The 15146-nt window shown below is 43.7% G+C and overlaps 1 protein-coding gene across 1 annotated transcript in view; it reads left to right on the top strand.

Annotated features, from left to right (window-relative positions):
* The window catches only part of LOC306925219 (rap guanine nucleotide exchange factor 5-like), an 83333-nt gene that overhangs the window by 51416 nt on the left and 16771 nt on the right, over positions 1-15146 (top strand). The window contains exons 7-9 of the mRNA XM_079503920.1: positions 3452-3482; positions 4497-4575; positions 6987-7136. Coding sequence (XP_079360046.1) covers positions 3452-3482; positions 4497-4575; positions 6987-7136 — 260 coding nt within the window. The remainder of the gene's footprint in view (positions 1-3451; positions 3483-4496; positions 4576-6986; positions 7137-15146) is intronic.

Here is a 15146-nt window from a genome sequence, read left to right as displayed (position 1 = left end):
TCAATATATCTAGACCACTAGACCAGCGAGGTGGCTATCTGCCTGTCTAAGTGCACGCACGCATGCACGCACACACACACACACACACACACACACACACACACACACACACACACACACACACACACACACACACACACACACGCGAGGGGCCTAGCTGTGCTCTGCTGCGCTAGATGTTCTTGTTGAAACAAGGCTTAATGAAGATAATCCCCGCCTTGCACTATGACCTCTGTGTGTAAACAACCTGCAGGCCTTCTGTCACGCCAGTCTCCAGACACAACGGCCACACCCCACAGCCACACCCCCACACCCCCCTACACACCCCTTTGTTCACATGCAGCCCCTGATCATAGCGGTCTCCCAGGGCCGTCCTCCTCCAACCTGCCAGCCAGCCTGCCTGCCCTGCCGCCCATGAAAGGCCCACACAGATCATTTCTCCTGACATTGCTGCTATATATCGTTGCTGCTGGGCAGAAACCTCCCCGTATTTAACGCCCGACTTGATCATACTACTACAGCGTTACACAAAACCAGATCGAGCTTGTCGATTAATTTGAATCCTGAAAAGTAACAGTTTTGGACATGATGAGGTTCCCGCCCGACAGAGACCATAATGTGGTCCTATTCATTTGAGTGGAAACCTTAAGTTGTACTATGTCCAAAATTGTTACCTTTCAGGAAATCTAAAAATAAGAATCTTCGATCCAATTGTTACAGTCTAGTTATTATTTTTGACCAAATGATATAACTCACAGACCACTTTCAACCATACGTACGTCTCTATTCTTGGGCATGCCATGCCATATAACATACAGTAAGTATGGCATTTATGAGGCGAATAAAATATGAAATATAGAGATACATGGTTTCTGCTGACAGCATCGATTTGCATGGCCAGTACATCCCCAGCACCCTCTCTGTTAGTGCGGTGGTGGACATGGTGTCACGACACGTACGCTGTGTGTCCCTATACAGAGTGTGGGTGTCACTGGCAGAAAACGCCGTACTATTTACGAGCCCCTCTCAGCCCGGTCAAACAGGACAGGAGGAGGCTGGGACTTCTCTGCTGCCAAATTCCAGCAGGTTGGCTATTCATCCTTCGCCCTTCTCAATTCAATATCTGCTCACTGCCAGATTTTGCAAGAGAAACTAGTGGCCAGATCTAGGAAAACAAGCCAAAACTAGTGACTAAGTTAGGTTTTGCCACTTTGGCTACTTGAAAATAGCAGCTATAGAAGCTAAAAAAAACGACACATCGTTAAATATGTTGAATATTTTTGAGACACGTTAAAGACCTGGTGAAATAAAAAATATGTTTTTCACACTTTTAGAGCATATCCGTGTCGGACTGTTGGTGGCATAGGCTAACAATAGATGCAAATAAATATGTACAAAATCATCAAAATATGTATCTGAAAACTAATGGAGAGAGAAACCCCCAGTTGACCTTTAAGCCAACATGATCTTTTGCTCTCCTAGAGCCCCATTAAGTGTCCATGACCACAGGGAGCTTTACCTAATTTGTATGTCGATATACAAGCTCACAACTGGTCAGGGACACAACACTTTGTGAGCTTGCATACCCCCTATTTTGGGAGAGTGCCAAACAAAGTAATAAATGGGGCTTGATACAGAATATCAAGGAGGGGGAGAGTGTGGTTTGTCCACCTGTGACTAGATCATATGTCTTTCAAAGTGCACCAATGAAAGTCGTGGAATCAACACCACACAACCCCCCTCTGTTCTTTCTGTCAGTTCCAGACTCAGACTATAGTTCTATAGTATAGTAGTATTGTAGTTTCAAATGTATGGATATTCTACGGATATGATTCTAGATTGCTATGCATTTGATGATGATGATGATGATGATGATGATGATGATGCTCTGGATTAAGAGTCTTTTAACTGCCTAAATTGTTCCCCTCCCTTCCTCCTCCTGTCCCCAAAAACCTCCGTCAGTCACCGCAAGTTGGTCACCGCCACCCTTCCTCTCTCAGTCTCTCTACCCTGACCTGTTAACAGTGTTATATAATACACCACACACAGCTCATTGACATTCACGCTGAACACATTTCTCTTCTCTTCTCTTCTCTTCTCTTCTCTTCTCTTCTCTTCTCTTCTCTTCTCTTCTCTTCTCTTCTCTTCTCTTCTTTTTTTGAGAAGATGAGAGTAAATTAGATGAAGGCCCCCTCCCCAATCCCCCACGTGTTTCATCATCAGTGAGTGACTTGCACCCCCCCCTGGGGCGGGCTCTGTGCCAGTGTTGCCAGACTTTGTGCAGAGCAACCGGGTCTATAGGAAAACAAGCCCAAAATAAACAACTAGGCTACATGAGCACTTAAACCATCAGCTATTTTGAAATAGACGATCCACAATCGGAATGGCAGATCTTGATGACCTGCCTGCATTTCCCCCGAAAAAAATCTTGAAATAAAATGTGGGATTTTTGGAAGATTTTTGAAACATTCAACAACACAAATCTGGTACGGGGGTCCCTGGCACAAAACATTTTCACATAGGGACTATTAGGGACAAATACATTCATTTTGGGTCCATGACATGAAAATATTTGAGAACCACTGGTTAAAATAAAAAATCACACCTGTGTGAACTGAGTGGTGCAAGGTCTTATATAGCCTGATCAGCTGTGCTCTGACGTCACACACTAACCATAGCAACCATGCTCATTTTTTTGGTACGAACACGGGTACACGGGTACTAAGCCAGTTGTTGGAGTGGTTTGCACCACTCAAAAATAAACATTGGAAACAAGCCCAAAACACCGCAACCCAGGCCGCTACCACTACCAATATTTACAAGCACCTTTACAGAAAAGATAAGCCCCATGCAGAGTCCCTTATAATAAGAGGACATGGCAACCCTGCTCTATGCCAGCCAAGCAGCCCCATTGTAGCAGAGAGAGGTGCCGAGGGATGCTAATGCACCAGGGGGACCATCCATCACGATGCCCTGGGCCTCTGCTTGATAAGAACAGCGGTGATTAATTGACGGGTTCAGATGGGAAGGCCTAATAGCCACAAAGCACTCTCATCCGGACCTTGTCGCCACATGCAGCGTTAATAATAACAGACGAGAAGGGACTGCGGGGCCGTGCAACATGCACATAGTCGTTGAGTTCATGTAAACACATGAACTCTGGTGTTCCTGTTTTGGGACCAATTTTGAAGATGTTTAAAAAAAATGATATCAGGGTATTTTACTATTTGAACCCTACAGGATCCCAATTCTTGGGGGAACGTTCGCCAAAAAAATGCTGATCTACAAGCTCACAATGTGTCGCAGCGCCATTTGTCTTAGACAGAGATGGGGCTTAAGTGGTTAAAATGTCTAGTATGTGGATTTATGCTTGTATAGTTGATGGAGAATTTGATTGATTTATTTCTTCTCTTCCAACCACCCCACTCCACCCCCCCACCCTGCACCCAAGTACAACGGATGAATATTCCCCAAACGGAAAGGTAAGACTTCACATCTTCTATATTCTATACAATGAGCTTCTCTGCAAAGTAGGCCTACTACAACACGGCATATATTTGTCTCAAAAGCTAAATCAGCCTTCATCCCCTTTGGGGGATAAACAATTACCTCATGAACGGATTACAATGAATGAAACATCACTTACAGTAGTCTATGTACTGAACCTGGATCTAGCTGGCCAGTTGAAACACTTTAAACCCTTGTTTTATCAGTTAGATTTTTTGTGTGTGTAGTTACAGTTTTCAAGAAATCTCTAAGAAGAGAATACCAGCACTTTAGTTTAAGGCAATTCATTATTATTTTTATAATTTGCATAGTATGCTGCAGAGCAGCCAGCAACTTACACGTTTCGGTGTATAGCCTTTGTCAGCATTGCATGATGTAAACAACGGAAGTGTCACATTTATAGTGTCCGTATGCGACACCTTCCCCTGTCCGTGTCGATACAAACAACATTTAGCCAACAAGAACCAAAAAGTGCAATCATAGTACAGAAAATGTCACAATATTTATATATATACAAAACTTTGAAAATCAATAGAGCACTGAATACCAGTCTCTGAGTCCTTTAGACAATATAAGAGTACAGATAATGCGTGCATGCTTCCTTGCTTTAAAGATGTGTAGTTACAGCACTTTGACTTTTTAGGGCAGAGCAGATATTGATAAACAATGTTTGCCATTTGGAATTCACCCTATATACAATAAGGCTGTCTAGCAGGCTGCGTCTTTCTTTTACAAATCGCACGTACTTGACAAACACATAAGCGTCCTCGCCTCATTGTCCACAGTGATGGTCTCATCCTGTACGATGACAGATTGCATTCTAACTGAAACACTGGCCGTTTGCTCCTTTCAAACAAACTGACTGCCTGCATCAGGACCCCATTGTCCTTATATTAGTACTTCCTGTGAAAGCCATAACTCTGCAGTGGAACAGAAAAGGTACAGGCGTTTTCACACTGAAATGCCATGCATTTCCCTTCTCCTTCCAGAGCAAAGCCCCTTTCCACCAATTGAGTCCGAAAGAGAACGGGCTGCGATCCAGAGGGACACAGAGGGAGAACAAGGAAGGTGAGTGTGGTGAAATAGCTTTCTTTCTTTCTTTCTTCTTCACACATTCCCCGCCTCACGCGTAGTTCCCAAAATTGTTGTCAGATTGCGTGCTGTGTGTGCACCACAGGGACTTTCCAAGGCGAAGAGAACAACAATAGCAATCACTCAGTGACAAACAGAACTGGGTGGAGTAGCCAAAAAGTGTAAAGTTTTAATAATGACTCCAGTGGAAGTAAAACATGTATATAAATAATTACTTGACAGTAAGAGTAAGAAAGTATTTAGTGGAAAACCTGAACTAGTGTTACATGCTGTATCTGCTCCCCAAAAACATGACAAAAATGTTAGACTCATGACATGAATCACAGTAAAAGGACCACTTCACCCATTTTCAACCTGTCTTAATTGGTCATCACGTATTGTGTCTGGGTAGCGGAGTCGGTAGAGCTCTCGCCTTTGGACCACAAGTTCATGGGTTCGATCCCGGGCACTGCCAACTCAGCGAATGAGTAGCACCGCTTGGTGCAGTAAGTTGTGCGGGAAGTACTGGGAGCTGATGGTAGGTGTGGCGCTCCACCTCAGCAATCCATCTCCCAGGGGTCTAGCGCAGGCGTTCCCAACCTTTATATTGTCACGGACCGGCTGACAGTTCATAAAATGTACAATGCGCTAGACTCTAGCGCATTGTAACGAGGTTAGACTCCCGCGTGTTACCGCGGCTGATACCGACACTAAGCCACTCCCGACCTACGCATGCTCATTATAATATGGTAGGCTACCAATGGTATTGGTCTGTGTCTCAGAGGAGGGCTGTCGAAGTGACCTACCCTTTACGCAAAGACTTACTATTCTGTGCCTATCGGCTTGCAACTCGAACGGGGATGAGTCGGCTCAAGCGAACTTCGCAACGTTCGAACTAAAATAAAAAGGTAAATCTTGTCTGAAATTACCAAACCTGTCTAACGAGGAAGCCACTGGTAGGTGGGTTTCTAAACAGACCAAGTAGAAAAAATGCTACCATTATTTTAATCATGATCATTAGCGAGGACCAATTATATGAAGATAGGCTGTAAATGGGTGAAGTCGTCCTTTAATCACTGTTCCAAATCAATGCTCATGAAATATTGAAATGCATATAACCATGGCAACACTAACAAAGCAAACGAGGGTAGCAGCTGTTGGTTGGACTACAGAGAGGTTACCACGACAACAAAGCTTTTGTTTGATATATTATTTAATATTATCTGCGGTAATCAAATTTTTCAATTATACAAGCGTAATTATGTTTTCCTTGGAAAGTGGCCATGGTACAAGAGCAATAATGCAACTCCACTGAGGCCTGATACAGGCAAATTAACTCTGCTTCACAGTATGGCGTTCTTCTCTTCTGCCACATTGGTTATTACAATTTAGGCATTTAGAAGACACTCTAATCCAGTGTTTCTCAAACTTTTCAGCCCACAACCCCACAAATTAACCATTTGAACTCGAATGCCCCAAAATAATAATTTCAACTGGGACCCCCCACCTCCACCCAGACAAGCACTTGGAATTGTAGGCATTACATTTAGCTTCACTCAGTTCCACAGATAAATGTTGTGAAAATAAGTCGTGAGTCACTATATGGTTTTCATTCATGTAATCAACTCTGTCTTAGCCACTCCCCTCAGGACTCTATACTAGTGTAGTTTCAGTTTTCTGTTATTGTGCTGCAATATGCGTTATGCTGCTGTTTTCTGCAAAGTTCTTTCCAGAATAAAGATGGGGTTTAAATTGAATTAATGAAAAAAATAAAATGAATACATAAATAATGATCGTAGTTTGTCATAACATCAAATTTATTTGGGGGGTTTACTCTTGCCGCAACATTTCTCCAATATTGGGACTCTTCATTGTGCATGATCACAATTAACAATATAAGCCAACATCTCAGGACTGAGTGTCAATTCCAATACCACCACTACTATACGCCCTACCCTCTAGGCACACAATTACGCTTTGCGCGGAACTTCACACATACTGTGTGTGTCCTGCACCAAGGGATTTCAGGTGCAGAGCTGTGCACTTCAGGGCGAAGGAGACATGAATGTTTTACGATTCTTGCGAACCAAGATATTTCCAATTATGGAACAAGACTACCGCTGCAGGGAAATATTTAAAAAACTAAATATAATCATGCAACCATTGAAATCTGTTGGTAGTGTCTTAGTTTAACATAGATGGAAAGGAATTATGTAACTGGATGGGCGTTTTTAATGTCAAGACATAAATGACCATGGACTTGCAGAAGCAGAGTTTGAGTTAAAAATGTTCACTTATAAAAAAACATATTCAAAGATTTGCATACATTCTCACAATTTTTTGAATAGCCAAAGTGTATAATATCTGGTATGGTTTTCAATACACATGACCGGTTGTTGTCTCCTCAGTGCTGTGCCAGGTGTACGTGAGCATGGATTCCTACGTCAGCATGAGGGTCCATGCTGGAGTGGAGGCCCAGGAGATGATACACACCCTGGCAGAGAGGCTGGACACCCCCCAGCAGGACCTGGTGCTGGTGGCCGTCACCTACCCTGGAGGTAAATGATACTAGACCAGGGGTTCTCAAAGTGGGAGTCCAAGGATGCCGCAGAATACTTTGGCAATATTTGGAATTCATCCACCATTTCTATACTTAGTTTACTTAGTTTATCTGTTCACAAAAAATAGCAGAACTACAAGCTCACAATGCACCACGTTGTGAGTTTGTAGATATTGCTATTTTTGGCGAATGTCCCAGCAGACCAGAAAAAAGTCCATTGCAGTAACCAGTTCGAGAGAAAACTAAGGTGTGGAATGGATCAGCATTTTGCATCGTCCAATGACAGATAGGCTCTAATTCGCGCAATATTTCTGAAAAAAGGCAACATGAACCCATCCATCCATCCATCCATCCATCCTCAACCGCTTATCCGTAGTTGGGTCGCGGGGAACATGAACCCTAGTGTCCTTATTCTGGGGGGGAAAACATTCTGGGGAAATAGCAGACCCGTCACGCCACCTTTTGAGTTTGAAGTATATGGATCCCTGGGGACTCCCATCAACTGAGAATAAGGGCAGATTCACAGTCTGATTGAATCGAACTGTTCCCGGATACGATTGCCTGGTCCCCGCTGGCCATGATTCATATTGGCACCCGAGTACACTTCATTCAACTGTAATGGTACTTACAGTACGTGCCTCAGAGGCGCACTGTGTACTATGGGGCTTTTGGGGGACAGAGAATGTCATGTCGCAGAAGAAGAGTCACTTGTCAGAGTTTAGAGCAAATAATAAAATAGCAGCTATAAGCTATAAGCTCGTAACGCGGCACTCGGTGCCGACTGTGTTCCTGACATTGTCTTGAGTTATTATAATAACATAACAACCAGTAAGCAACAGAGCTTCTTAATATGGTTGAGAAGCAGGAGTTAAACTATTAATCTGGTAACCACACTGGTTATCATGAGACTGTCACAATATGGCCATATATTGACATTCCCATATATGGGCTTAATATTGATGACATCAGGGATCTCCACATATGGGCTAAACAGGGATTGTATAGGGCATCGTCTGGGAATGCCTGGACCTTTTTTATTTTCTTAAATTGACGTTTTCAGGCCTGTTGCTGTTGTTTTAGCGCGACTTCGCCCTTAGGGTGTCTTACTGGTTGGATGAGAGTTTTCTGCCCGACAGCAACAATATAATATGTCAGGGCCCAGATATGAATGTCTGAGAATGTAATCAAGCGACCTCAAACGTCTAGCCATCACACATATTTCCTGCTACATAAATACACGTCACCCTGCAGACATATGGGAGAGGAGAGGGGGGGGGGGGGGGGGGGGGGGGGGGTTGGGGGTAAACACCACCCATGATCTGACATGAATCAGGCATGCAGGTGGTGTCTGTTATCAGGAAGTGAACTGCTTGGCTGTCATGCTGTGGAGCCTGGTGGCAGAACTACTTATCTCTGGACCAGAGCTGCTCACACTCACACGCACGCACACACGCACGCACGCACGCACGCACCGCACGCACGCACGCACACACACACACACACACACACACACGGATAGTTATTTATTGTCCCTGTGATGTTTACCTCCCCTTCCTCTCTCTCTCTGTCTGTGTCTCTCTCTCGCCCCCCCCCCCCCCCTCTCTTTCTCTCCCCTTTCCCCCATCCCTCCCTCTCTCTCCGTCTCCCCCTGCCCCCCCTCTCTCTTTCTCTCTCCCCCCCCCCCCCCCCCCCCCCCCATTTAAGTTCAACATGTATTAAACCATAATGTTTAGAAATATACCTACTTATGACAGAAACCTATTCCACAGTTGTACAGACTGGCTATATATTATTGCAATGTATTCAGAGTTTGATATTGTACATCATCATACTATAACTAGAAAAAGTGCCCTTCTGGGCACAGGTCTCCACCAGGAGGATAGGACTGTGTGTGATGTTTGGCAACATGTTTTTTTGTTTGTTTGTTTTTTGCAACAATTTTCTTCATTTTGTTGAGGAAATGCAGAGCCAGATCACTCATAGCATCTTTGAGGATAGAATTCTGGATGAGCAGGACATGTGCAGCATTTTGTACAAAACGGGCCACTCCTGAAAACTTTGGAAGGCAATGTTAGCCAATCAGTGTAGAATCAACAGACTCGTCTTGATCACATGACTACAGAGATCGTGTGTACCGATTTGCGTGAGATTTGTATGAAATCTGTGCGACTAACATAAGCAATGTGTTTAGAAGAAATCGGCCTCATGGTGGCGCTATAACCGGCAGATGTGGAGGGATGCAGGGAAAATGTTTTTCCATGGCCTCTAGGGAGTGCGCATACATAAGTTGTATACAGATTGATGCAGGAATTGGCCTGTTATAGCGCCACCATGAGGCTGATTTGGAAAATAATGAGTGGCATGTCGTCCTCGGCCTAGTGGAAATGTGCGTGTATAATTTCACGGAAATTGCACACTGTTTTTGTGATTTGTGGCATTTTGTTCGAAACGGACCATTCATGTAAGCTTTGGAAGCCAATATTAGCCAATCAGGATGGAAGATGGGAAATGGTGCAAATCCGTGTTGATCACATGACTATGTAGATAGTGTATACCGAATTGTGTGATGTATGGATAAAATGTGTACGGGTAATCTACAGAAATGTGTTTTGCCTAAATCGGCCTCATGGTGGCGCTATAACAGGCCGTTGAGGAATATTTGGGGCAGAGGTTCATCGTTGGCATCCATGGAGTGTGTGTGCACAGTTTGGCATGGATCGGGCCAACGGTACCGGAGATTAGCTGGTAACGGACGGACGGACGGAAGGACGGACGGACGGAAGGAAGGAAGGACACACACACACACGGACGGAGTGCAAAACATACTCTCTCCCCATGCCTTCGGCCTGGTGGAGACAACGGAGTGCAAAACATACTCTCTCCCCATGCCTTCGGCCTGGTGGAGACAATTATCTCAATGTCTGTCTGAATGAATGTCTGTGTCACTGTCGTAGCTCTTCACTGCCTGCACCAATCGCTCCCACTTTTCACACAGGCATTGACCATAATAATATGGAGGTCTTAACGAAGCCCTTTTTCCAATTTAAGAAAGTATAAATTAATAACGAATTTATTAGTGAATGAAGTTTTCCCATCCACTTACATGGGAAAATGCGAAAACTCACATCAAGTATTTTTCTCTCAGAAACCGTCGGAGCTACAGTTACAACACTTGGAGGGGAGGTTCATAACAATTATTAAAATGAATGTAATGAATAATTACATCAGTCGGCCTCATGGTGGCGCCATAACAGCCCACTTTACAATTCGCCTTATAACTCTTGAACCGTAGGTTGTAAAATCAAAATGTCACTTTCCCTGGATTCCTTTCTGCCATTTTGACTTGATATAGTTTATGGTTTTGGCCCATCATCTGACAGAATAATCTGTGTATTTGCATACTGGGCCCTGATTGGTGCCCCAAAACTTGGTGGGGAAAGTCCATCGTTTATGTCTGGTTTCCTGGCCAGTTGGAAAAGGTCACACTGAGAGGTGGGTAAGAGTATGCAATGCTAGCATTGCTCCTACAGTATAGCTCAATGCTGGAGTACTTTGAACCTTTCAAGGCTTGAATAAAAAATATAAACTCAAAAGCACCAGGAGATATCTGCTGAGTGCCCAAAGGTGCCTTGGCTCAATGGTGTGGTGCGCTTGATCGGTTGCCTCTGCTACAGACTGTTGGCAGGTTCAAGTCCCATGTCATCAAGGTGCTGGAGGACCATCGGGAAGGGTGCTCTCTCCCCCTGTTTCCTGAGAAGTAACAGTTGGGGCTTATGTCTGAAAGAACCCTTTCCACCTAACATTTTACAGATGTTAGAATTAGGTCAAACGTTTAAAAGAAATAGCAATGCATTTTGGCCCATCATCTGACCGAATAGTCTTATAGACTTATAGAATAGTCAGAATAGTCTAGTTCTTGATTTTCTATGTGTGTAGTTTTTTCATAATTCTTTTTAGTTCATCATCTGACAGAATAGTCTGTGTATTTGCATACTGGGCCCTGATTGGTGCCCCAAAACTTGGTGGGAAAGTCCCTCTTTTATGTCTGGCTTCCAGGCCAGTTGGAAAAGGGCAGACTGAGCGGTGGTAAGCGTATGATAAATTGGACGTTTTCATGGTAAAACTTTAGCTGTACAGGGTTCTTTCAGACATAACACCTCACCGTTACTTCTCAGGAAACAGGGGGAGAGAGAGCCCTCCCGATGGTCCTCTGTGTACCTTGTGAGTGACATGGGACTTGAACTTGCCAACTGTCTGTAGCAGAGGCAACCGATCAAGCGCACCACACCATTGAACCAAGGCACCTTTGGGCATTCAGCAGATGTCTTCTGGTGTCTTCTGGTGCTTTTAAATTTTTGTTTTTTTATTCGAGCCTTGAAAAGTTCAAGTTACTGCAGCATTGAGCTGTAGGAGGAATGGGACTTGAACATGGAATGTCTGTAATGCATGCCTAATCATTAGACCACTGCACCATCAGTCAGACACTCAGCCACAGTTTCCTGGTAATTTTGAAGTGATATTTTGTTTGTTAGTCTTCAGTTAGTAAAGTTAAAATAAAACAGAATCATATCAATCAGATGTCTCTTAGCACTGTTGAGGTCTTCTTTTGTATGTGAGTGTAACAGCCGGGAATCGAACGCTGGTCTCCCACGTGGAAAGCCAACATCGTAACCACTAAGACAAGTCAAAGGTTATTGCCTATGACTCAGGGGAGATATTAGAGTTTTGAGGTCATCAGGCTGAGGCTGTGAGCCACTGCTAGAATAGCCTTCATTTAAACGCCCAATGCATTCTCAATGGCAATAGCACAAACTTTGGCATGCTACTATAGTCCTACATACTTACACCTAGAAACCCCATTCAAACCTATTTAGGTTCATCTTACGGTGGACATGTTTGCCTGAAAAGGAAATATAGTGCTTTCAAATGTGAGAAATTCAGAATGGGGGTCAATGGCAGATTTTGGCAAGTAAAGATTTGAGTGGGGTTTGAACCCACAATCTCCAGATCATGCAGCCAGTGCTAAGTCACTGGTCTACTTGCTACCTGCCACAAGGCAGTCTGCTGTTCCCTTTGAGTACAACATTGATACAAAAATAAAATAACAGGAGATTTGTCTACTGTTTCTTTTGCTGTTTATCTCTAGACGTTCGAATGTTTATGAACCACAATGGAAACAAGTCTCTGGCTCTTCTGTCATTATCTATTCAGCCTTTTAAGAACAGCATGCACAGTGCCTCACAGGGTACAGAGCATCTCTGGGAATCAGGAGGCTGCAGGTTCAAGTCCTGGCTCTGACATAGTGTCCCAAAATCATGAAAATATGACATAATATATTATGCCGTCCCAAACCATGGACTATAGTATGTTGTTTTTTCATGATTTTCATCTTTTTTTCAAATCCTCCAAAATCACGAAAACGACATGCTATAGTATGCCGTCCGAAACCATGAACTATAGTATGTCATTCTTTCATGATTTTCATCTTTTTTTCAAATCCTCCAAAATCACGAAAAACGACATGCTATAGTATGCCGTCCGAAAAAAATTATAACTTTGGCATGCTACTAGTCCTACATACTTACACCTAGAATCCCCATTCAAACCTATTTAGGTTCATCTTACGGTCGACATGTTTGCCTGAAAAGGAATCTTTGAAATGTTTCATAGTTTTAGAAATATAGTGCTTTAAATTTGAGAAATTTATAATGGCAGATAGTGGCACGTCAAAAAATCACTTTCACCTAGAAACTCCATTCACACGTTTTATAATTCAGCTTACTGTGGAGACACATGCTGGAACTTTTTACTTTGAAATGTTTTGTATTTTCTGAGTTATTTAACTTAAACGCCCAATGCATTCTCAATGGCAATAGGGTCAGGGGACCTTAGTATAATTGCCTTATTTGAATCTGAATCCAACATATAAAAAACATATTTGTGATTTTTGTTCGTTTAATTTGATTCCAGCAAACAGAAATTTGCTAGTTTTTCCTTTTTTTGTTCAGAATTGAAAAATGGGAAAACACTAACCGAAAAATCACAAAAATGGTGGTGCCTTAGTATAATTCTGTTTGAGTCCAGCAAATAGAAATGTTCTATGTTTTCTTTTTTTTGTTCAGTATTGAAAAATGGGAAAACACTAACCGAAAAATCACAAAAATGGTGGTGCCTTAGTATAATTCTGTTTGAGTCCAGCAAACAGAAATTTGCTATTTTTTTCCTTTTTTTTGTTCAGAATTGAAAAATGTGAAAACTCGAAGCTGCGTCAAAGTTGAGTTTTCAGGAGAAAAAAAGCACGCAAAAAAAAGCTGTTCATTCCAAGCTTCAAAACGAAAAAGCTGGTATACATAGAGATAACATGGGAGCACAAAGCAAGAAGCTGCTTCTAGCTTCCTTGGTGTTAAGGTGGCTTAAGTCTGATTATGCCTAACCCTAACCCTAACCCTAACCCTAACCCTAACCCTAGTTGTCTGGTACCAGATTGGTTACCATATGGTACCAGAACAAAACAAACAAAAAGGCAGTGTGAATTGTCTGGAACCAGTGGCGCAGTGTGTTAGAACGCTGCCACATAATCGGGAGATGGTGAGTTCAAACCCCACTCAAGTCTTTACTTTCAAGACCGATTTCAGAAGAAGAAAAACCAACAAAAAAGCAGTTGAATTGTCTGGAACCAGTGGCGCAGTGTGTTAGGACGCTGCCACATGATCGGGAGATGGTGAGTTCAAACCCCACTCAAGTCTTTACTTTCAAGACCGATTTCAGAAGAAGAAAAGCAACAAAAAAGCAGTTGAATTGTCTGGAACCAGTGGCGCAGTGTGTTAGGATGCTGCCACTTGAACAGGAGATGGTGGGTTCAAACCCCACTCAAGTTCAAACAAAAAAATAAAGGTCCATGGTGCAATCCCACCCCAGTCTTTACTGTGACACTTTGCTTTCCACACTAACATCAAGTAGCACAAAAAAGCTGTGTTGTAGTAACCATCAGTTAGCTCAGTGTGATGAGAGGCTATCCTTGGGAGCCACAGGTCCAGGGTTCAAATCCCACATTAGGCATAACTGTGACACTTTGCTTTGCACACTGATTTCCAGAAGGACAACTTTAAAGCAGCCCAGAAATTCACCATGATTGTGTGCCGGTAAGTGGCCCAGCGGATAAGTCAGATGATATCCGTAGTATACCTAGTAGAAGTGTGCCGGTTCAAACCCGACATACTCCTAGTAGGCGGTGATGGTTCAAATCACCGACACCTAGAGTAGGAGTGGCCCAGTGGATAAATCAGATGATATCCGTAGAATACCTAGTAGAAGTGTGCCGGTTCAAACCCGACATAGGATGGTGCTGGTTCAAATCACCAACACCTAGAGTAGGCGTGGCCCAGTGGATAAATCAGATGATATCTGTAGAATGCCTAGTAGGGTGGTGCTGGTTCAAATCACCAACACCTAGAGTAGGTGTGGCCCAGCGGATAAATCAGATAATATCCGTAGAATACCTAGTAGGAAGGTGCTGGTTCAAATCACCAACACCTAGAGTAGGCGTGGCCCAGCGGAATAATCAGATGATATCCGTAGAATACCTAATAGGACTAGTAGGATGGTGCTCATTCAAATCTCCAACACCTAGAGTAGGGGCAGACCAGGTTAGATAGGGGGAGAATAGTTCAAGGGTCAGCTAAAGTGGGGTCAGGTTGGGGAGGGTAGTTGAGGTGGTCAGGTAGAGTAGGTCAGAGTGGGGGGGTAAGGTAGGTGGAGAGTGAGTCAGGTAGGAGGACAGTAGGGGTCAGGTAGGTGGGGGGGTCAGGTAGGAGGAGAGTAGTGGGGTCAGGTATGAGGAGAGTAGGTGGAGTTCAGTCAGGGGGAGTGTAGGGGGGGCGGTCAGGTAGGAGAAGAGTAGGGTGGGGTCAGGCAGGGTGAGGGTAGGTGGGGGAGGGTGCAGGCAGGGGGAGAGTAGGCAGGCAGGGGCAGGGGTAGAGTAGGGGTGGGAGCGGGCAGGCAGGGGGAG

This window comes from Electrona antarctica (assembly GCF_951216825.1).
Source record: "Electrona antarctica genome assembly, chromosome: 6".
In the NCBI taxonomy this organism is placed as follows: domain Eukaryota; kingdom Metazoa; phylum Chordata; class Actinopteri; order Myctophiformes; family Myctophidae; genus Electrona; species Electrona antarctica.
The sequence above is the reverse complement of the archived record's forward strand: the minus strand, read 5'-3'. Positions and strand labels throughout refer to the sequence as shown.